General features: G+C 40.2%; 1 protein-coding gene across 6 annotated transcripts in view; it reads right to left on the bottom strand.

Moving 5' to 3' along the window:
• Positions 1-23348, bottom strand: part of LOC5578840 (voltage-dependent L-type calcium channel subunit beta-1) — a 483469-nt gene that overhangs the window by 267572 nt on the left and 192549 nt on the right. For all 6 annotated transcript variants that reach the window (XM_021847630.1, XM_021847610.1, XM_021847627.1 and 3 more), the window contains exon 3: positions 4004-4039. In XM_021847630.1, coding sequence (XP_021703322.1) covers positions 4004-4039 — 36 coding nt within the window. The remainder of the gene's footprint in view (positions 1-4003; positions 4040-23348) is intronic.

Below are 23348 nucleotides of genomic sequence, written 5' to 3'. Positions count from 1 at the left end.
TGTTCTACACATTTGAAGATCTGAAAATTTTGGGCTGATTTGACTAAAAAAGTCGCGAATTATGGTTTTAATATGTATAACAGAAATGCCTAAAAGAGCCAATACAAAAAAGGTAAAATTTCTTATGAAAAAAAAATTTAAATTCACAAAACAACTAATCCATCAAGTCTTCAATACGCCACTGCTACCCAGTTTTCACGCCCATTTTGTTCAGTAACAGCAATGAATGGTCACCATGATTCTGTCTCTATAAGTACTGCTCAAGGATCATCTTTAAAAACAACTGAACCAAAATAATAATAGAAATAATATAATAGAGATGCTGGAACGCATGTGCAAATTTCGACACAAGGATGAAATCAAGACGACCTTTTCTACATCAACAGCTAAAACAGAGAATTGACTCAGTGGGATTGAGAAACTTAATAGAAGAAAACTGGTGACCAGTTCCATAATAGACCCTTATTTTGCAGCATAAATCTTACGAAAAGAACTCTATCATTACAAGAAATGAAAAATTTATATCAAAATTATAGCTTCTTAGGCAATACCCTGACAACAGCGTTACTTAATTAAAATGTTCTGTTTTTCATGAGCATTAACAGTTTTTTTTTTAATTATTAGAGGCTATTTCAGAAAGAAGGAAATATTTCTGATGGAGTGCTTGCAGCTATGATTCCAATAATCAGTCTAATACAATAATTAGATCCGCCTATAAATAAAAGAGAGTTATATCTCTGATAAAAATAATAGGGAGGAAATTTATCATCGACACAATATGTCGAAAGAATAAGGCTGTGAACCGTTTCACAGATTCGTTTGACATTTAGTTAAAATTTGACACTTCGATAGTTATTTCCCCTCCGGTTGAAAATAACCCTGCTCTTGAGCATGGTTAAACTTGACAGTTCAAAAGTTATTTTCTACTCCGGATAATTTGAGAATAACTAATTACTGTCGCCTCTCCACATCTCGATATCGTAGGAACTATCGAGATAGGGAGGGAGAGATCGAGACGAAGAACAACTACAAAGTATTGTACTCCGAAAAATGACATTTGGCAGTGACGATATTCCTATCGCAAACTCAAACGAGTGCAAATGAAAGCAAGGCTTGCTCTCTTTTACTATCCTGTAGACCTCATGCTTGGCGATAGGAATGACGACACATGTTTTGTTTGAAAACCGTTGTTTACACGTGGGAATAGTCTACCTTGTTGAGTATACCGTGGACATACGGAGAGAAATTTGCTAGCAAAAAATGAACAGGTGCACATCGAGTAATGGAAACATCGAGATAAGGAGGATATCGAGATATGGAGAGAGAAAATGTATGTAGAATGAAGTGACCGAAAAAATCATCGACATAGGAATCGAGATGTGGAGAGTCGAACAGCCCGAGAAGAAAATTTTGCGTCGCATTTTACGCACCCTTTATTACCAACGAGCCGTAGAGTAAAGTGGGGCAAAAGTTCGAGTGGGGTTAAAGTTTCTTTTCAAGATTTCTAGCTCAATTCAAATAAATCTTAGAAATGTCATTGTGGTTCGAATGCTGTTCAAGTAAGAGACTTTTACTCCAAATATCATACAAATCGATTGAGATTTGGAAAAGTTATGGCTATTTGTTGTTTTTCGACGTGAATATTGTAATTTTTGGTCAAACTTTCGTTGCATGGAACCAATTGAAGATAAAATCTTTTTCAATATTTTATGTAAGGGCGTTTCTAGGCCTATCATAAGGTTATTTTGAAGTGTATTAGATTTTGCATAAATGCTTGAAAACAATTTTTGGTCCATAGTGGGTCAAAAGTTCGAATCAGCGGGGCAAAAGTTCGACCCATGTATAAAATCACGGAAAAATTTTCAAATTGCCTAAAATCTACATATTATCTTCAAATTTAGTTAAATTTGTCTCATCGTGTGAAAACTGCCACCAAAATTTTACATTTCCACTTAGTTTTGCGAAAAACTGCTATTTTTGAGTATATTACAATTAACCCGGTTTTGGGCAATTTTTTGATGAAATTTTAGTGTTTATTTTTCGGCAAACTTAAGTTTACGGCTGGTGTAAAGTATGCCTGTCATAAAAGGATCGATATTTTGTGTTTTAGCCAGCGAACTTTTGCCCCACACTAGATTCGAACTCTTGCCCCACCGGTGGGGCAAAAATTCGAAGAAGACAATATATTTTGAAACTATTATAACTAAAAATGGGTAAATATTTTGTCACAAGTTTGTTCAGCAAAATTATAGCCAATATGTTGAAGGTTCACTGTATGGTATTTGTTTTGTTTAAACTGCAATTGTTTTCCTGGGAACTTTGATTATACCACTAAGGTCGAACTTTTGCCCCACCTTACTCTATCGTCCTATTTGATTGTTTACACAAAAATACTGTGCTGCATTCTGAAGTATGCGGGGTAATGGCTCATTCGGAGTAGTGGCATTCGGGATAATGAGCCATTTTGCAAAATGGGTAATAGGATGGAGCCGTATGATTTAATGCAGGAAAGTAGACCGGTTCATGACGCAAACATATTTTAAAGTTAATTTTAAGTCGGAACACTCATTTGTCAACAAATTTCTGTGACTTATAACCATAATAATCAAAAAACAAATGATGAAGCACATGTAGTTATCAACATGAATTCTATGATAACATAATTTAATATTGCTTTGTTATTCGACCAACAAATTTGAGTTCTCAGTTTTCTCAGCCAAGATGAGAAGAAAATCAGTTATCAAATGATAATAACCAGGTAACGATATTTATTCTTGTTTGTTCTTATTTTATTTTTAAGCTTCGGGTGTGTAGTTTTTTGTAGCGGTCATTTTCTGTAAACTGACTGAATACTAAAACTAATCCTAAAAACATTGTAAATTTAATATATCTATTCTTCACATCATCACCACTGTGTACCATGGACCTAGTCGCAAGCTTATGATTTCATATTTCTTTGTCTAAGAGCTGTATGTACAACCTCAAAACGACGTCGCTAGTAAGAGGTACTTGTGAACTCCCAAATACTATGTTATGCCCACTCCATTGCACACTTATCCTCCTCCGTTTTCTTTAGCCACTGGAAATCATTTCCGTACCAAGCGGAGGAAAAAGTGATTAGGCCCGCGAAACTGATTATAATAATCATGCGTAGACGTCGCGTCGCGGATCGGGGAGGGGTACTTCGTGTGTACCCACAGATGATCTGTATCCCCTCCCCCCATCCATGAGTAATGGGCATGGTTTGGAAACGCAATGGAAGGCCACTCTCTGCGATACCCGAGTAGAGGAGAATTGCAAATGAATGACAAATTCTACCATTTTTGCATTTGTATATCGTTGGGCGGGTACGATCATACTCTATGCCTAGGGAAGTCAAGAAAATTTCCATTACGAAAACATCCTGGACCGACTGGGAATCGAACCCAGATACCTTCAGCATGGCTTTGCTTTGTAGACGCGGACTCTAACCACTCAGTTAAGGAAGGCCTAAGCTTAGATATAAATTACAAAATTAAAAGCTAAGCTTAGATATAAATTGCATAATAATGGTCGAACTAATTGCAAAGTTTGTTCTTATTTTATTATTATTTTGTTATTCACTTCCACACACATACACATGGGTCATAACCATTATAGCGGGCAATGCGTGGAAGACGAAGCTAGTCACGTTACACTTTGATTACGCTGCGCGTTTCATATTTCGTAAGATGAGAGATATTTGTTGGACTTTTGTGAAGGGTGTTTAGCCGCAAAACGGCTGAAGGGGGGTCCAAGATTTAATTGCTTTTCTGTTTGGTGGATCGGTTACGTGTTATTAGTAATGGTGTTTTTTGTTGGAGTTGTTTGGTGCAGCAACCGATGGATTACACACTGCAAGTGGCTCATTTCGAATCTCCAGCGGAACACAGTCCAATGTAATGACAGTAATTTCGTGTTTTGGTCATGAGAGATTATGTTTGCTATGAGAGGGCGACTGAAAACTATCTGCGTCTAAACTTACTTTTGATGAGATTAGAGTTAGAGTTGGCGACGATTCCTGAAACGATAGAAGAGAAAATGGAAAAATAATTAGATGTAATGATGGGAGAAGTTGGCATTGTACAATAACTATGAGCAAAGATGATCTTTCGTTGTTGATTCATCTGCAGTAAGTGGTCAAAGGTTTAAGAGCAATAAAAACTGCAGCGTTAGGTCAACACAAAGGACCAGCTTTGTCTCGTGTCTTCTGTGTTTAACCAACGTCTAGGAGATCAATGCTTATTAACCAACAAGTTTTTCAAACAATGTGCAATCAATTCATATATAAATAATCTATAGATTTATCAAAAAATTAATGGTAAATCCTATTGTGCGAAAAAAAAAATGACAAATCCATTGAAATTTCCTATTTGTTGATCTCTCTGTAATTTATTCAAATATTTTCTTGACAGAGAATTTTTGAAAATTCGCTAATGAACCCTAGAAATAGCTCAAGTCGTTAAAGTTGCGGTTAAGTTAGTATGAAAATAAAGTCCAAAAATAATTAAACGCCTTGAAATTACCTTCTTGATTTCGAAGCAGGACTAGGGTTTCAAAGCCCATCTTTCATACCGAAATAGAGCAGCAGCATTTGCCTGGAAGATCTGAAGGAAAATGTGAAGTTGATGGAGGTCAAAATGAAGGTCAAATAAAGCTACGAGTACATGAAGGACAGGATTAATATGCATCACAAGATTAGGAATCTTGCAACAAGCATAAAATCCGCCACAAGAGCAGCTGAAAACGAATAGAAACGCTAAAAATGAGAGCCGGAGCTGCCGAAAAGGCATCACAAAATGCTAAGGAACAAACAGTTGCTGACGCGTTTAAAACCTCTAAGGCACAAACGAGAAAGAGACTCGCCAGGAGAAGAAGCGGGTTCGAAAAAAAACAGAAAAACGAACAGGGTAACCACCTGCTGAACGAAGCAGGAAACAATGAAGGAGGACGTCATACTTGTTACGGCAAAGATGATCCGAAGCTGAAAGACCTCGGATAGAACATGGTCAGAATGAGGCGTACTAAGAGAAGAGAAATGCTCTTCGAGCTGCAGAACGATCCGGTGATCAAGAGCTTGGCCTACCAGGTCTTGATTGCTGAGTCGTTGGCAAAAGAAGCAAGCGTAAAAGCTTTAGCACAAGAGGCAGTGGTCCAGTGCAGATATCTGGACGACAAAGAAATATGATCCAATGAGTTGCAATCACAGTGCGATATTGGAGATGTGGCCATGACAATCGATTTTCAAAATCGTACGATGGCACACAGTTAGCGACGATTTTGAAGAGCTAATTCCAAAATTGAGTATTGAGGTATGAAACCGACGCCGGCCCGAAGGAATTAAGAATAATGGCTGGAGTCCCATCTGGGTGCAACAGTCGCGTAGATTATGCATGCGAGAAAGCGGTGAAGGCGAGCAATGCACTCACAAGAAGTATGCCTAACAAAAGGTGGTTCTAGAAGCACTAAGAGGCGTTTTCTGGCTGGCGTATCAACATCGCTACTAAGATACGATGCACCAATCTGGGGCGTGGCGCTACAGACCAAGCAGAATGGGAGAAGTAAAAAGCTATGCTAACAACAACACAAAGTTGGGCAACATGCAAAGCCGCAAGGAATTCCTGCTTAGATGTCGGCGATCCGGGATAAAACAACGCGTTTCGACTGATCACCCGCATGGTGAGTGGTGAGCGCGTACGTTTTTTTTTCTTATGTCTTGTATAGCTAGTACGGTTCGTTTGAATTATTATGAAAGAGGAAAAAACTCAATCACACCACATATAATCTTCCTTGGAAAGAAGCCTATGTGTTCCCCGGAACTACCTTCCTAAACAACCAGAAGTCGCATTGAAGTTCACGTAATAAATCGTTTATTCATACAAATTATGTCAAACCCGCATAACACGCTGGATAACATCGTCGGATTGATGAGTTTCCTCAATTAAAACGCTTTTTTCCGAGTTAATTTGTACATTTTGTTTCGTCCCGTACATTCATACAAAGTAAGTCGAATCAATCCGTAGCAGCTGTCAAATCAACATTTGTTATCATACGATAAGTCGCATAAGATCATAGGATTATTATTTATTTAGTTGGTGTTACATCAATTAATTTGATAAAACCTCGTTAACGATGTTACGCCAATTTACACAGTCCATGGCTGTGTCTCTCGCACTGTGAGAACTTTCTAGCGATCACCATTCCAAATGCGGCCTACAAAGTATTATCCCAGATCATCTTCCGTCGTCTTTCACCTGTAGTAAACGAGTTCGTGGGAAGTTATCAAGCCGGCTTCGTTGACGGCCAATCGACAACGGACCAGATCTTTATTGTACGGCAAATCCTCCAAAAATGTCGTGAATACCAGGTCCCAATGCATCACCTTTTCATCGATTTCAAGGCGGCATACGACAGTATCGACCGCGTAGAGCTATGGAAAATCATGGACAAGAACAGCTTTCCCGGGAAGCTCACGAGACTGATGAGAGCGACGATGGAAGGTGTGCAAAATTGTGTGAAGGTTTCAGGCGAACACTCCAGTTCGTTTGGATCCCACCGGGGCCTACGACAAGGTGATGGACTTTCGTGCCTTTTGTTTAATATTGCGCTAGAAGATGTTATGCGGAAAGCCGGGCTTAACAGCCGGGGTACGATTTTTACGAGATACAGTCAATTTGTTTGCTTCGCGGATGATATGGACATCGTCGGCCGAACATTTGAAAAGGTGGCAGACCTGTTCACCCGCCTGAAACGCGAAGCAGCAAAAGTTGGACTGGTGGTGAATGCGGCCAAGACAAAGTACATGCTAGTTGGTGGGCCCGAGCGCGACAGGGCTCGCCTAGGTAGCAGTGTTACGATAGACGGGGATACTTTCGAGGTGGTCGACGATTTCGTCTACCTTGGATTCTTGCTGACGGCTGACAATAACGTCAGCCGTGAAATACAGAGGCGCATCATCAGTGGAAGTCGGGCCTACTATGGCCTCCAGAAGAAGCTGCGGTCAAAAAAGATTCACGCTCGCACCAATTGTACCATGTACAAAACGCTCATAAGGCCGGTAGTCCTCTACGGGCATGAAACATGGACGATGCTCGAGGAGGACATGCAAGCACTTGGAGTCTTCGAACGTCGGGTGCATGGGACGATCTTCGGCGGTGTGCAGGAGAACGGTGTGTGGCGGCGAAGGATGAACCACGAACTCGCCCAACTCTACAGCGAACCCAGTATCCAGAAGGTGGCCAAAGCTGGAAGGATACGATGGGCAGGGCATGTTGCAAGAATGCCGGACAGCAACCCTGCAAAGATGATGTTCGCTTCGGATCCGGTTGGTACAAGAAGGCGAGGATCAAGTGCGTATCGATTTGGCGAGCGTGGAGCAGAACCGAGGATGGAGAGATGCGGCCACGAACCGAGTATTGTGGCGTGAAATTGTTGATTCAGTGTTATCTGTCTAGATGTTAACTAAATAAATGAATTGTTACTACAGATTCATCGTAGTGCCCATCATGCACTCCGTAACGAGCGGGTGGCCAGATTGTGGCTTCGTGCTGCGGAAACAGTCCGTCAATACTGACCTTCATTATCTCCGGGCACTTTTCCAGTGGCCTCAGGTCCGTCCCACTCAGGCTCAGATTGGGTACCACTTCTAGTAGTGGTAGTGCAAAAGGTACCCAAGTTTGACAGATCGCAGTGCACTTTTCACGGCATTCTAGATTACCTTATGAGCCATAAAATTTTGGGCAACTGAAAGGGACATGGAGTTCTTTAATGAGTCTTTGGTGGCATGGTTGGTCCTTTGAACCTCGCCATGGCTAGTCTGTACGCCCCATGGATTCGCGTTTGCTTTGTCGCAAAGTTCTAGATAACAAGCTTTTTTGCTAAGCCTGATTTCGTTTTTAAGTACGGATCTTGCCGCTCTGTAGACGAGCCTACGTTCCTCTCTTTCAGCGTTGTTGCAGGCCCGTTGCATCCTCCTTCTGGCTCGGAGGCAGCTTCCACACAGATCGGCAATGGTCGTGTTCCACCAGTAGGCTGGACGGCGACCGTTAGCTGGCTTCCTAACCCTCGGCATGGTTGCATCGAACGCACGAGTTAGTGCTGCCGTTAACTCGTCTGCACTGAGGTTCAAAGTGATGTGTGTGCTTCGACTTCCACCTTCGTGCGTCTGTCTGACTTTTGCAATATACTGGCTGGAAATTACCTCTGATGCGGTACCTGATAATCTAATGGTCGCTGCCGGTATACTCTTCGCATACTCTCCAGTACTTGTGTCTTGCGAGGTCGATGATGGACTCTCTGCCTTACCGACGATATGTGCTGATGGTACCTTCGTTGGCTAGATGGGCATCTACAGCTAACTTTGCTAATGCTTCTAACAGACTGCATCCTTTTGCGTTGGTGAGGCGGCTTCCCACTCGATTGCCCAAGCATTGAAGTCGCCGTCAATGACGAATGGTCTACGATCAGTTAGCTCTTCCGTTAATCAGTCTAGCATACGATTGAATTCTTCTAAGGGCCATCGCGAAGATGCGTAGCAACTACAAATGTACACACCATTAACTTTGGAGATTACGAAGCCTTTTTTTGCGCATTCCACCATTTCCTGAATGGGGTATCTTCCCACCGCCCACATTTTTTTTTAATTTGCGGCCCAATTCTCATCTCTAGTTGGAATTCGGTATGGCTTAGATATAATAGCCACGTCATACTTTATTTCCGCTACGGCCATCCACAGCAAATGCTGAGCAACCCCACAGTGGTTCAAGTTTATTTGCGCTATCTTCACTGTAACATGTTTGCAGACGCTTGTTTAAAGGTCGGACATCTTGGGCCTCCTGTGACGTGTTTGTTGTCTTGCCCATTGCAGAACCGTGCAATATGGCCAAGCTCGAGACACTTAAAGCGCGCTATCAGCTGATAACGTTCAGACACACTAATCGGAAAAGCGAAAAAGCCTGACCGAAGCTTCTGGGATCTTTTCTTATGCGAATTGTCATTAGAACGTTACCCAATGCGCACTGCTGATGCATGGCTAAGCTCAGATCTTCCTTCGTTGCAATCTCGTTCATATTTTTACATTCAAGAGTCGTTTCTGGGTACATGGCTTTTACTTCCACCTTATCCCCTATGGCCTTTTCGACTAGCGTTTTATATGCACGTCTTCTCCTAGCTCTTTGAGACCTGGATTCGACCGCATAGCATGCAAAACCTCCATTTACGAATCATCACTTGCTTTGAGAATGAGCGCTTCGCCCTTGTTCCGCCTCTTAATAGACAGATGTTTTTCGGATGGGTTCTTTTTACTCGTCTTCTCTTTTTTCTTTCCGACCACTTGCCACGGTGTTTGGTTGTTTTCCTCAGTAGCTTCCTAGTTTGTTGGATATACCTCAGGTGGCATACGTAAATGCTGGGATGGTCCCGATCAGCGAAGAGAAACCAGGCAAGCAAGGCAGTTGACAAGATTTCGTTCGCTAGCTAAGTGGCAGAAAGAATGGGATGCCACCTATAAAGGAAGGTGGACCCACAGGCTCATCCTGAATTTATCGGCCAGGTTGAACAGGGAGCACGGAGAAGTGAACTTCCACCTGACACAGTTTCAATCAGGTCACGACTGCTTCAAGCAGTATCTGTATCGATTCGGCCATGCGTTTTCACCACTTCGTCCTGAGTGTATGGAGATTGAAGATATGCAACCACATGTTGTCTTCGTTTGTCCGATGTTCAACATATTACGAAACATAGTGGCGGCTGCTTTTGGTGAGCACTTCAGTGTAGAAGGAGTGGTACACGGAATGATAAGCGATCTCGATCTTTGGAGTATGACGACTAACATGGTGGTGCAAATAATAACTGGCTTACAGCGTAACTGGCGAGCAGAGCAGCGAGACGTCGGATCGTCGGGCGCCAATGAACCGGAAGCCAACCCCCACCGGAATCGTTGGACCATTCGGCACTCGGCAAGTTAGTCTGTTCAAGAGAGAAGACCTTTGGGCGCGATCGGTTTTGGCTAGATCGTCGGGGACTAGACCAAGCCTTTTGATACCTGATACCGGCAAGTGGTCGTCGGGGCACCTCCACCGGAATCGCAGTACCGACCTCTGCATCTGCCCGGCCAGTTTCGGAGTAGGCTAAGTCCACCGGCAAATGATCTTCGGGTGCCTGTGAATTAGAAGTTCCCTGCACCAAAATCGCTGGACCGAGCTCGGTCCCTTCTGAGTAGTACGAGCGTATCACCGATTTGAGTCGCCGGAGCGCCAGTGAACCGGAAGCCATCCTCGATCCGGAATCGCTGGGCCGACTTTGGCACTCTACCGGCCAACTATGGAGTATGAACAACGCGTAACATCACCGGTTTCGGGAGATATTCCTCCGTCGGGGAACTCTCCATCGAAGTAGGCTAGCTTCACCGTCGGGAACTATGCCGAGTAGTATTGATCACGACGAACCGGCGGCTATGAGTCGTCGGGGAGCTTGCGAACTTGAAGGCACCCCTCCACCGAAATCGCAAGACCGACCTTTTCATCCAATCGGTCCGCTCGAAAAGCATGACGAGCGAAGTAGTTGAGTCAGGCGCTCCAACAAACACAATAGCATCTATCGTAAGAAGTATCACATGGCCCAGGTTAGTTACTGGCCCCAAAATGTGAGTGACGTTGAAGAGACAAATTGCAGTCAAAGCGGATAGAGCAAGAGGTGACAAAAAGGCGTAGAGGCATCAACAAGTCCTCAATCGCTTGAAGTAATACCATGAGGTAGTTCCAGGGCGATTCGTTGAGTGAGAACCACAGATACTAAACCCTATATGCTCCCCAAATAGACGTGTTAGGCAAAAGTTTCTTGCTTTACTAGAAGTGCGAAAATTCTTTTGAAAAAAAAACACAACATATTATTGCAGCAATTATCAGTTAGCAATGAAAGATCAGTTCATAACTGTGTACTTATGAGAAGCTATGAAACAAGCTTTGTCCCATCCCAGTAGAAACGTAACGCCAGAATGCAGAAGAATAACTTCATACTGGGATTCTACAGGATATTATTTTTTATATTGGTGGTTTACTTCTCAGCCAATCGAGCACTTCTTCTCAATGATAACTAACGTCATCGCGTATCGTTTGAAGGGCACCACTCATAAGCCACGGTTCATAGGTGAACGTTCTACTAATGAGGTCTGAATCTGGGGTCAATCGATTGCTTCCAGGTCCAATTAGAGAAACACCCCGAGCGATGATCATCCCCCTCATCTTCTCATATTTAAACCGATTCATGATCCTCAGCTGGAAATAGCAGCAGACTCCAATAGTCTCCTCTCTCAAAACGGGTACAGACCTCATCAGCAGCCCCTTGTAACACCAGCTTCGAAATTTAAATGGATTGATTAATGAAATTATTTTCTATTTTACTTCGATTTGTGTTGCCTATAATTTTCAATTTGCTTCCTCCTCGCCTAGCGCCAAGACCGATCTCGTCTATGTGGTGAGGAAGTTTGATCATACTCTTTTTTTTCCTAAAAAATAAACAACACGTTTCTCGGTCTCAGTCCCGAGGTGAGAGGAAGAAATGAGCATAAATTGTGAAAAATATATGAATAAAAGAATGCATAATCGATGAATGGGGCTTGGAAGAAGGAAGCTATCAACACTTCTCGAAGTCTACGCAAGCAAAGCCAAAATCAGACAGTGATTGACCACCTTCTTCGCCAGGGGGGAAATTCGCTTCGAAAGAAGAACGAGTCGAACGCATGTATTTATGGCGCAATTACCAAATTGTTTACAGAATCTTAATCGCTCCTTCGCGTTGCGTTGCGAGGCCTGGACGGGAAGTACTTTACGGTACTTGACGCTGGATGGGTTGCACTCTTCCTCGTTTTGGAAGCACCGATGAAAAATTTGGAATTCCCTCTCACCAAGGCACCACAAAATACAATTTGAAATTTTTCACCAGTGCACTCTTTCTCAGCCCGACCCAGTGATTTCCAATTATCGCCTTATTGCTTCCCAATAGATTTGGGTGATCAATTACTATCTAGTTGAATAATGACTGCCAGTGAACTGCAAACGAAATAAAATGGAAAAATGAAGCAAAAATGGCAAGTGGCGCCAACGTGACGATTTGGGATTGCTGTATTTTCCAGCCCTGGCCCAGACCAGACACAGGAAATCAAATGGGCCTAATTTTTTGTTTTTTGTGTTGAATATGCAGCTTGGCATGCGTTGGATTCAATTTTGGGCTATGAGGCGCAGGGTTCATCTAGTTTTTTTTTCTGGTGGAGTTTTTCCGCTAGGTTTTAACTACTTCGTAATGAGGTGATTGATTCTCGCACATTTATCGCCCAATTGGTTGTGGGGCATTATGGGTTTATTCAATTTGGGTGCTTTCTCCGGGCGTTTGTTAATTGATGTGGGATTCATTGCAGTCGACTTTTGAATGACGAATAATACCAATCGAATAATTTGTTTAAGGGAAAACATATGTGCAGGGGTTTGACAAAACGGTTGAAATTGGTTAAATTTTGTTGAAATTCAATCATGCATAATTTCTTTTAAATTTCATGAAGTTTGTTGAGTCCGGAAGCATTTGGCGGTAAATTTCTGCTAGTTTCATTGCACACCAGAGTTGTATTTATTTTCAATAGGGAATGTCAAAAGGTCAAGTCTTTCGATGCTTATGTTTTCAGCTGGTGTGAATCTATACTGTTGTTATTTTTTTATAAAATTGAAGTATTCAAAAGACGGTATTGGGGCCCAGAAAGCCGTAGCGGTAAACGCGCAGCTATTCAGCAAGACCAAGCTGAGGGTCGTGGGTTCGAATCATCAGAAGGCCGGCACATGCAAAAATGGTCAATTGGCATAGAAAGCTCTCAGTTAATAACTGTGGAAGTGCCATAAGAAAACTAAGCTGAGAAGCAGGCTTTGTCCCAATTGGAACGTAACGCCAGAAAGAAGAATAAGAAGACGTTAAATTTTATGCAAAATCTGTAAAATCCGTAGGAGGTATGGCCATTTCCTCAAAAAGAGGTTCTCTAGAAGTAGCTATAGGGAAAGTGTGTTAGTTATGGCTCTAGTGTTTCTCAATTAGGCCATATTTGTATTTTTGAAAACTCGAGAGAACTGCAGAGAGAACCCTCACAAAAAAATATCGGGAAAACCGCTGATGGAATTCCAAAGGGAGGATGATTTTATGTAATACCTGGAGTAAGTCCCAGAATAATTCAAGAAGAAATGCTCGCATAATTATACAGGGGAAATTTCTAAACAAATCCAATTATCGGAAGTCATAAAAAAAATACTGGGAAGATTTCAAAGAAACATTCTTAAAAAAATACTTTGAAGTATTGCTAACGAAGAACGACTTCTGGAAGTAATTATTGAACAAAACAAAACTGGAGTAATTCGTCTCCTTGATGCTACAAATAGATAACCATGAATTTTAAATTTTTGACTTCAATAAGTGAAAACATTATTCTTAACAGGATCTTCAAAATATCCACAGCTCACCAGCGTGTTGACGGGGTTGGTGGTCTAATGACTTCCGCTTCTGCTCCATAATCAGAAGGTCATGGGTTCAATCCCAGGCCCATCCCTTTCCTCGTACTTAGTATCTTTGCTTCTATCTTCCATTCTTAAACTATCACACTCAAACTATTCGTTGATAGCAAACGCTAGAACCAGAAACGGACGAGAAACCGTTTCCCTAACGCTTCCATTCTTCCACGCGCATGCCTTTTCTTACGCCTGATACATAGGCAATCTGCTAACTTTCAAGATTTATCCTTACTTATTAAGGGTAGACTTAGAACGACCGGACCAGCGGACTAGTCCCTGAGCACGGTGATATTTACGCTGTAGAAATATTTCACTTGTTGCTTGTTCAGTGTCTCACAACTTTCTGCCTCTCTGCTTTATTCCATTGTCATAGGTAACCGTTCGATCGCGTTTGAATGATAAAAAGCTTATGCTTAAGTAAAGTGAATGGTGAATTTTTAATAAAACCGTTATTTTCATTCTTCCTCTACATTTGGTGCATGAGTGAATCTTTCTCGATCGTGACTTTCACGGATGATGCGTCTCCGCACGGCATAAAAACTAACAAGGCAGGCTCTTTACTGATGTTAATATCAAGTTTTATTGTAAACATGTGACGTCACTCCTATCGTACCACATACCTTCCGGACCACTAGATCATTTTTATCGCAATTTTTTTCGAGGTGGATAGGAATGACGTCGTCGATTAGCTGTCAGTTTTCGGAATATAACACCTTCTTAATATAGTACACCGTACGTCTCCGTATTTCACGACTAACGTTGTTATTAGCCGTTAACAAGGATCCGAAGTAGACGAACTCATCAACCACCTCAAAAGTATCCCCGTGTATCGTAACACCACGTCCGTCCCACTGAGGCTCAGATTGGGTATTACTTCTAGTACTGCAGTAGTACAAAAGGTACCCAAGTTTGACAGATCGCAGAACACTTTTCACGGCATTCTAGTTTACCTTATGAGCCATAAAATTTTGAGCAACTGCAAGGAACTTGGAGATCTTTCGTAACACTGCTTCCTAGGCGGGCTCTGTCGCGCTCGGTTCCGCCTATCAGCATGTACTTTATTTTCGATGTATTCACCACCAGGCGGGTGTACAGCTCTGCCACAGTTCCAAATGTTCTGGCGACAATATTCATATCATCCGCGAAGCAAACAAATAGGCTGGATCTTGTGAAAATCATACCTCGGTTACGGTTATGAAATGTGCAATAATTTGGGTTTTGCTAGGGTTCATAATTGTGTGAAAAAGTCAATATAATCAATTCAAAAGCTCAAAAGCTATGGAAAATTACTTTTCAATGTATTCGAATCCTCTGAACAGAATCTCAATAGAGAAACGAAAAAGTAGATTGGAGTACCCTGTACCTTTTAATTCCTTGCTAATTGCTTATCTTTCAAAGATACGCGTATTTCGGCTACAGGTATGTTCCGTTTTTATCAACACGATCGGCTATTTTCAGTTGGTAAAAACGGATCCTTGACAAAAACGGAATAATTTTCTTAGACAAAATATTTCACAAATCTGAATAAAAAATGGCAGTATTTACAGGAAAGTAGATATTTTTACCAGATATATGCAAACTATTGATGTTTAGGGACTGTAAGGAATCTTTCGATCGTTCATTAGTACAGGTCGGACTCGATTATCCGGAGTATCGATTTTTTTTTCACTCCGGATAATCGAATCCTCTGGATAATCGAATCGCTAAGAAAAAAATTTAAATCTTCGATGAAAGAACTTAAATATTATCTGTTTTCGTTGTTTTATTCATATGATGCGGTGGCGTAGCCAGAAATTATTTCTAGGAACAGAAGGGGTATTTACAAGAAAACAAAATTCTTGATCAGCATACACAAAAAAAAAACACTTTTTCAAACCCCCCCCCCTCCTTCTCTCAAATACGTTCAAAACTGTAAAACCATTCTTATTGTATATAACAATACCAAATTATCTCAGATATATGCATAAAAATTGAAAAACAAGAACATCAAAAAACAAATTCCGGATAATCGAGTCTAAAATTCCGGATAATCGAATCCCGGATAATCGAGTCTCCGGATAATCGAATCTCCGAATAATCGAGTCCGACCTTCGTAATGAAATTGGATTGCAGTTTTCTACTTATGGTCAGAATGTCAATAGATGTATCATGGAATATTAGAAAGATAATCACATAAATGTACTATTCACTTTTGGGGGGTCAAACATGTAAAAATCGCGAATGCGAAAGTGTGTCAAGTTTGTCATTATAGTTTGTTATAGAAAAGTTAAACTTTTTTTTCTACTTTTACTTCTGATTCTTCCTCTTCTTTCTTTATAGCATTACGTTCAAACTGGGAAAGAGCCTGCTTCTTAGGTTAGTATTATTATAAACACTCCAACAGATAAAAGTCAAAAAAAACTTCCTACCCGAAATTTGGCCAGAATTTGAAACCCCTCTCAACGACACATACTTCAACCAATAAAATGTAATTTTAACTTAAGGACATATCCCCATGAGTACCAAAATGGCCTCTAATATGGCACCTTACTTCCCCCTTCGCTTTCCGCTCCCTCCTCCCACACTTCTCACAGTGTTTTGGAGAGCGATCACAAAAAATGATTATTTGAAGTTACTAACCTTATTGTAGAGCGGTGGTTTCTTAACTGAAAGCATTCCATAATATGTTTTTCACAAATCACCAGTTTTTGAATGCAAATACGTAGTTATTGCTGTAACTTGTGTTGTAAAATACCACGCACTTGCGAATCACTTCTTCTTCACGCACCGAGATATTGTTTGCTGGCTTTTCGGTGCCCGTTCTAAAACTCACTTTTAATCGTATTTCTACTCACCGTAGCAATTCAAAAATCTAATGCGATACTTGAAACACTTTGATTATTCACGCACGATGCTCCTGGGAGCAATAAATCACTTATATTAATCAATTTGTGCTCGAAAACAGCACCGGAACGCGAATTCACTGAGCCAACATTGTTTATGATTCGGATGCGCCGCTCTCATTGATTGGAAGTGATGCCAGTTTTTATGTTTGCAATTAGAATGGTTTGGATATTCATACACTTGCTAGAACCACGTATTTTATAATTTCATAATACTCAAAAGGTGTACAATGTCACAAGTGTTTCAAAACATTTTTATGCGTGAGAAAAACAATGTACGACGCAATTTAACGGCAAAAATGAATATAAGATATTATACAGTACAATTGACTGTAGAATTCAAATGCATACTGATGGCAACTTTCTCCGTCCATGAGAAGCGAGAGAAGAGAGGAGAAAACTGCCAAAAAAAAGTAAACAACACACGCATGGTGTGAAAAATGCTTGTAATTTTGGTCAAAAAACTTGTTTTCACTATCAAATGAAATAAATTGTGATTTTGAGTTTTTGTGAAGTTGTTGATGGATTCATATCGACCATAATACCTTTGTATGAAACGTGTGCAAGTAACACTACCTACATAATGTTGTTGGTGGAGGTATACATGAAACATGATGATTTATTTTTGGCCGACGCACATAACATTGTGCTCCGCCTTGTTGGGTGGCTCGAGAGGGTGCTTTAGCGGGTGGCTCGAGCGGGTGGCAACATTATGTTTACGTGCTCAATGAACTTTCATCTTAACATACAGTTCTCGTCGTTCATTCAGTAAAACTAACGTTGAGTCAAACACATAGAATCATTCTATGAATTGAAAACCTAGAAGTGTACACGCTCCACAAAAAGCATTCCTTTTTGACCTTTTTGTTTGGAAAACCCTGTGTTAATAGTTTCAATAAATAAGCTACTTGAATAAGTCTATGGCAGTTTTTTTTATGAGACTCTTCATATTTTTTTTATCTTCCGAGTCGGACATCGTCCCGTAGATGGGCAACATCGAGTCCGAAACCGGCCGACTAAAAAGGTAATTTTAACTCCTTTTAATCGTTGTAAGAACAATAAGTGTTGTGCCCTGTCTCACGTCGCGTCTTATAAGCAGGCTTTATTCTGCTCATCTTGATCTGATAGATGAAGCTACCTCGTACGCTCACAACAATTATGAACCAGCATTCGCTGTTGGTTGAATAATCCGTGGCTGAGAGAGTGGAGAGAAACGTTGGCTCTTTCCAAACGCACATCTTCCATTTGACAGCTCTAGCTTCCTGCGAGGCTCTGCAAACACATCATCATTGCTTTTGGGATGAACTGAGGTTGGTTTCTCCGTCAACGCAAGAGCATGATTTCGCTTTCCTCTTTGCCCTTTTGGGCAAAGAGCAACAAAGAGACAACGAAGAGCTGCCTGGAAATGCTCTTCCCCGAACTGAGAAATAGGAAAACATGCTCTCCCCCTAACTGAGAAAGGGAGAAAATAATCTCTTTCTCTTTTAAGCACTGAGGTTGTCAAAACAAACTCTTCACCACTGTGGGAATGAAAATAACAAAACACAAACGTGTGAACTCTTCATCCCGCAGAGCTCGTACCCTCAGTTTGTGTGTGGGTAAAATCGCTTCTCTTTTGTAGTTGATCATTAAAAGGGGGAAAAAGAGGATAAGTCAAGAGCAAGGAAAAAGCCTGCTTATAAGTGGTCTTTATTTCGTCTTAGGTCGAAAGGTTACCGCCTCTTCTTCCATGACAGAATATCTTGAGTTCATTCCTTGGTCCATTCCTCATAACAAAGAATTGAACAATGTTTGAACAATTATTTCTATCATATTTACATCGAGAATTCTACGATGCCATGTTTTATAAGAAAAAGAAGAATATCTGCATCTGCATACGTACCGAGTTCAACTAATTACAATCGCTAGGACGTAGCCAGGACAAATTTCGACTATTGAAGGATGTGCCTATATTGTCTTGTAGATAATATCGAAAATTTAATCCTGATGCATTTAAAAAACATTTGGCTTGCTTCAAAATATGTCTTAAGTTTATAATCTAAGCGTTCGAAAACATAAAAAAAATCATGTTTTTGTGTTGATAAAAACGGAATAATTTGTTGAAGAAATCGAAAAAAAAGAGTTTGACAAAATCGGAAAATGACAAAAACGGAACATACCTAGTCTCAAACCCACTGTACTGTAATTTTTATTATTTTATCATTATTATAGAAAACTTTTCAAATAATATACAGGAAGAATTCCTTTTATGGCTAAGTTGCCCGTCATTCGTTTAGACAGCCATGTTGATTTTGCAGCTTGCAATTTGGAAGTGATGAAACTCAGTCATCATAAGTAATATCGATTCAGAAAAGTATCACTACTTGCACTTACAGGCAAAAAGTATGCTGATACTTTTTCACTTATGTCAGTGCAAAACGAAGTTATTTTCTTTGCTTCGCAGTCGTAAGACAAATTAGCCACAATCTTCAACGACCAGTACAAATTTCAATGACGGCCTACTTCGCCTTAACCCCAATCTACTGACTGATATATTCTCCATATTATCATGTTAGAAATTGTTATTTTGATTTCTCGATGAGAACAATACTCAATTCGATTCGGTCCCTTAACGTGTAAGAGAAGTAATTCGTATATTTTAAAGGATTCATCTTTTCTTCGCGATTTTTAAAGAGCAATTGCGTCACGCATCCATGAGTAAATTTGGAAATTTGGATTGAATGGCCCATTTGATTCTTCACTTGAATTGTATAATCATAGCTTATTTTGATACAATTTTAAATATTGTTCCCTTGGAAAGAAACACGCATTCCAAAGAAACCTCCGGTGTTTACCAGAAGCGACTCCAATTGAAAAAATGTCTTTCTTACTCATGGAATTTGAAAAGTTTTTTCGTCTCTTTAACGTAATCGGCTCCTCTGGACAGAATCTCAATAAAGAGTGTGTGATCAATCGATTATGTTTGCGACTCAAACAGCTGTCTAGTTCTATAGATTTGTGCTCTTGAAAATTTTAGGTTTGGCTTCGATGAATCAAACCTTAAGGTTTTTAGGCAAAGTTGTTCACTTTCAGAAGTTACGCATATTTGCGAAGCAAAAATAAATACAATGTTTTCTGATGAAGGCGTTTGAAAACTGGTACATAGACTCATTTTACAACAAGTTTATGTTTGTACTAACCGATCCAAGTACTTAGTACACTTATCCCGACACGGAGATCATAACAATTACACATCTTGGAAATCAATCCCTCGTTCAATCTCCATCATCTTACATAACTTTCCAATTTGCGTCTGCTCAAAATGTATATCACAATCAACTACCTTCAAATTGTACTCACAAATCATTGAAAGTAAAAGTTTTCTATTGATACCAATCGCATTGAGCGAGGCTAAGAGCGGTAGGCAAATGAACCGATTCCGCTATTTTTTCGCCCTTGTAGTAGTAGTCTCGCTTTAGCTCGTCATTCGCTCTCGATTCCCTGATTGGTCACACTTTACTTTCAATCGGCCGGTTTAAATAACTTCACTTTCAATTGAAGCAAACGTCTTGCAACTAAAATCCAATCATCACCACCGCATACCTGGTCTGGTTGCAATTCTTACAAACGAAAAGTGTATTACGCAAAATTTCGGTGCATTGAAGTTCGAGTTTTGCCAAATTTGCTACCCGGATAAAAAATTCAACTTATTTGTTAGTTGATTCTACTCATACATCATAAAAACAGTGATGAGCAATAGAGTTTATTTAAACGATAGTGTAGACGGCCTTACAGTTGAGGTCGAAATACGCGTATCTGTCAAAGGATACATACTCTAATGGAATTAAATGATATAGTACTAAATTCGGGTTTTCATTTATTCATAGGTATTCCACTAAATTTTATCTTGTTATAAACAAAGCAGGAAGAGCAAGGTCAAGGTTTGCTAATTTTTATTGGTCTTCTGAAAATCGTGAAAATCGGTAAATTGATTGCAAAACATGGTGTTGTTTCAATAGAACCTATTGTACTTCAACAACTTTCTTTATCAGGGCACAGATAGTCAATGTAGATGATCGCACTCTTCCACGCTGTTCGGGGGCAAGGAACATCAATCAAAAATTCACCTGTACTAGTGTTGGTTGGCAAGCGCGCGGTGTAGATTTTGCTCCACCAACTCCCGGCCAATTGATGCCCTCGAGAGTTCAAATCGGTCATCAGTCATCTCTAGTTCGGGTGCGGAAGGGTTTGAGCCGCAAAGAGCGTTGCCACCTGCCTTTTTGTAGTTTGTTTTTTTTTTCTATGGCATTTTGCGAGAGTGCGATGCGAGGTTAGAGATTAAACAAACAGCAAACAGAAATTAGATATCTACTTCTGTTTTCGCTAATCATCGCAGCAGTTCATTGTGAAAGGGGGTTGTTCCATTTGGAGTGTAATTTCAGTTTAGGTTTTCAAATCGGAATTCCTACAATGGGTATGAGTAGGAAAGCCTCTTCAAAAAAACTTCAGTAATGGGACGTACAGTAACTGCCCATAACTGCATATTTGTATCATTCGACAAGAGTAGGCATTGAATAAATTGGATACCAAGTGTGCATTCTATGGCAGTATGAGAAAACTAAAACTTCTAAAACTTACCAAGAACTCAAAAGTGCTTATTTGCGGCTGAAATTTTGTATAACTCATATCGCATACTGGGTGGAAAGTCAGAAAATAATTCTGACATTAATTTCATTGCTACTACATTACGAGACTCATGTATAATCTCAATGTGACTGTTATGCGGTTATAATTACCAATGTGACAAAATGACATGGTTTTTTTTTAATTTTCTAGAACAATCTCACATATTTCAGTAAGTTGATCGAAAAAATTTATCATTTCATGACTCTCCCCGGTATTAACTCGAAATTGTCAAAAATGTCTAATGTGATAAATATGCAGTTATGGGACATATACAATGCACCAAAGCCGTTTTCTTATACAAAATGGTCAACTTCAGCGAGCTATATTTCCGCCGTTTCCCAACCGATTCTTTTCATTTATTTTCTGTGATGAACCACAAATTACCTAAATTTTTGAAAACTATTGAAAAAGTTGTGTGAATGTGGCGGAGTCTGGAAATTTGCAAACAGGTACCTACGACGCTACTCAATAGAGACAACGGCAATACATGGCTATTCAACTTGGTACCTACTAATCGTTCCCGTGACGTACCTTTCAGCTTTTAAAGTTTCAACAAAAGAGGGGTGGAATGTACCTAAACGTACCTACCCTCTGTAACGCTTTTTGTACGGAAAATTTCAAATATTTGTATGGGCCGTAACGCTTGAGCATACTCCCCTCCCCCTAGAGCGTTACGTAATTTGCATTTTATATGTCCGATAATGTAATAATGTCATACGCTGAGATTTGATTTATTTAATAAATTTCCGAGCTGTTTATCGGAGTACTTTTTAGTAAGTAGAAACCGAATTTAGTACTGTACCATTTAATTCCATTATAGCTATGTGTCCGTCTGCAGTATCTATACTAAAAAAAGGACAATTTACACCATCTTCTGCCAAAGGCTACACTGACTTAACGATCACTATCATTAAGCAACGGACAACAGTTTCCACCGAATGGAGCGGGAATCAAACCCATACCTCATGCACCTAAACAACTGACGCCGCTAACAACATGGCCACGAAACCCGAAATGTAAGCTTGTATCCATTGTATTTACAAGTTATACATTCTTAATCAAAATTCATTTCCTAATTTGATAGTAAGGAGTTCAATAGTGCGGAACAATATTAAGGTATGGAGCTTAAAACCATGCGTTGATGTTGTTTCTGTTAAGAAGCGTGCAAATTAACAGACTCTCAGTCACATGCAAGTTGAAGAAACATTTTGATGTCTAAAACAAGTTCAGCCAGCTAAGATTTTCAATCGTGAGGTGGTTTCTGATTTTTTCCTGTTCTCGCTTAGTGTTTATGGAATCTACCATCGAGAGAGCTTTGTTTGAAGAGGATCCACCACAGAAAGACATGATCTGAAGAAGTAAAAAGAAAGACATTTCTGAAGAAGTAAAAGAAAAGCTAACACCCGGTAGCCATAGGATTAAGATGGGCTCCCATATTGTGAGGATAGCTGAGAAAGAGTACATCACGGAATCGATTAAATCCCACTATGCGGAATTGGACAAGCTGATGACGAAGTGCTAAACGTGCGAACCGTGTACAAGTAATTGTAATAGAAATTATAGTGGGTTGACATCCATGCTAGACAAGATTGATGAGATGTAGAATAATGTGATCCCTTATATAGAATATGAATCGCTAGGTATGTAAGTTAGGTAGATAACGTAGAGTACAGTGGGGTACCACGGAGCGGAAAAGCATTGTAGGTATGAAAATAGAAATTCATTTTATTTTTCGTTATTGTTACTTCCGTTAATTGTTAATTGTAAGTAATGTACAAAAAGGTGTTCTGCTCGACTAAAAATCCACCTTCTGCATGTATGAAACGAACATCTTGGGCGAGCGTCACAGCATCTGCTTTGGACTCAACGCTGCAGAGCATGTCCTCCACGTACGTCCCGTTGCAGATTTTTTTTTTTTTTCTATCTTTATTAACGAGATTTTTAGCCCTGGGCTAGTTCATCTCGGGACCAACGGCTTTACTTCCCTTCCGAAGGAAGTCGTCACTAAATTTTTTTTTGTGACTATCTCGGGGATGGGATTCGATCCCAGGTCCTCGGCGTGAGAGGCGTGTGTTCTAACCACTACACCAGGCCCGTCCCCCTCCAGTTGCAGATTGCCTCATCCGCATTTGGGAACTGTTACAAATAAAAGTTATTCATTTCAAGTTTTCTTATGTCAAATATCTATACTTTTGGATAGGCAACAAAAATGTCAGATTTTTGCATATTATAATGATATATA

Source organism: Aedes aegypti, chromosome 2 (genome assembly GCF_002204515.2).
Source record: "Aedes aegypti strain LVP_AGWG chromosome 2, AaegL5.0 Primary Assembly, whole genome shotgun sequence".
Taxonomy (NCBI): domain Eukaryota; kingdom Metazoa; phylum Arthropoda; class Insecta; order Diptera; family Culicidae; genus Aedes; species Aedes aegypti.
This window is presented reverse-complemented; position numbering and strand designations above follow the sequence as displayed.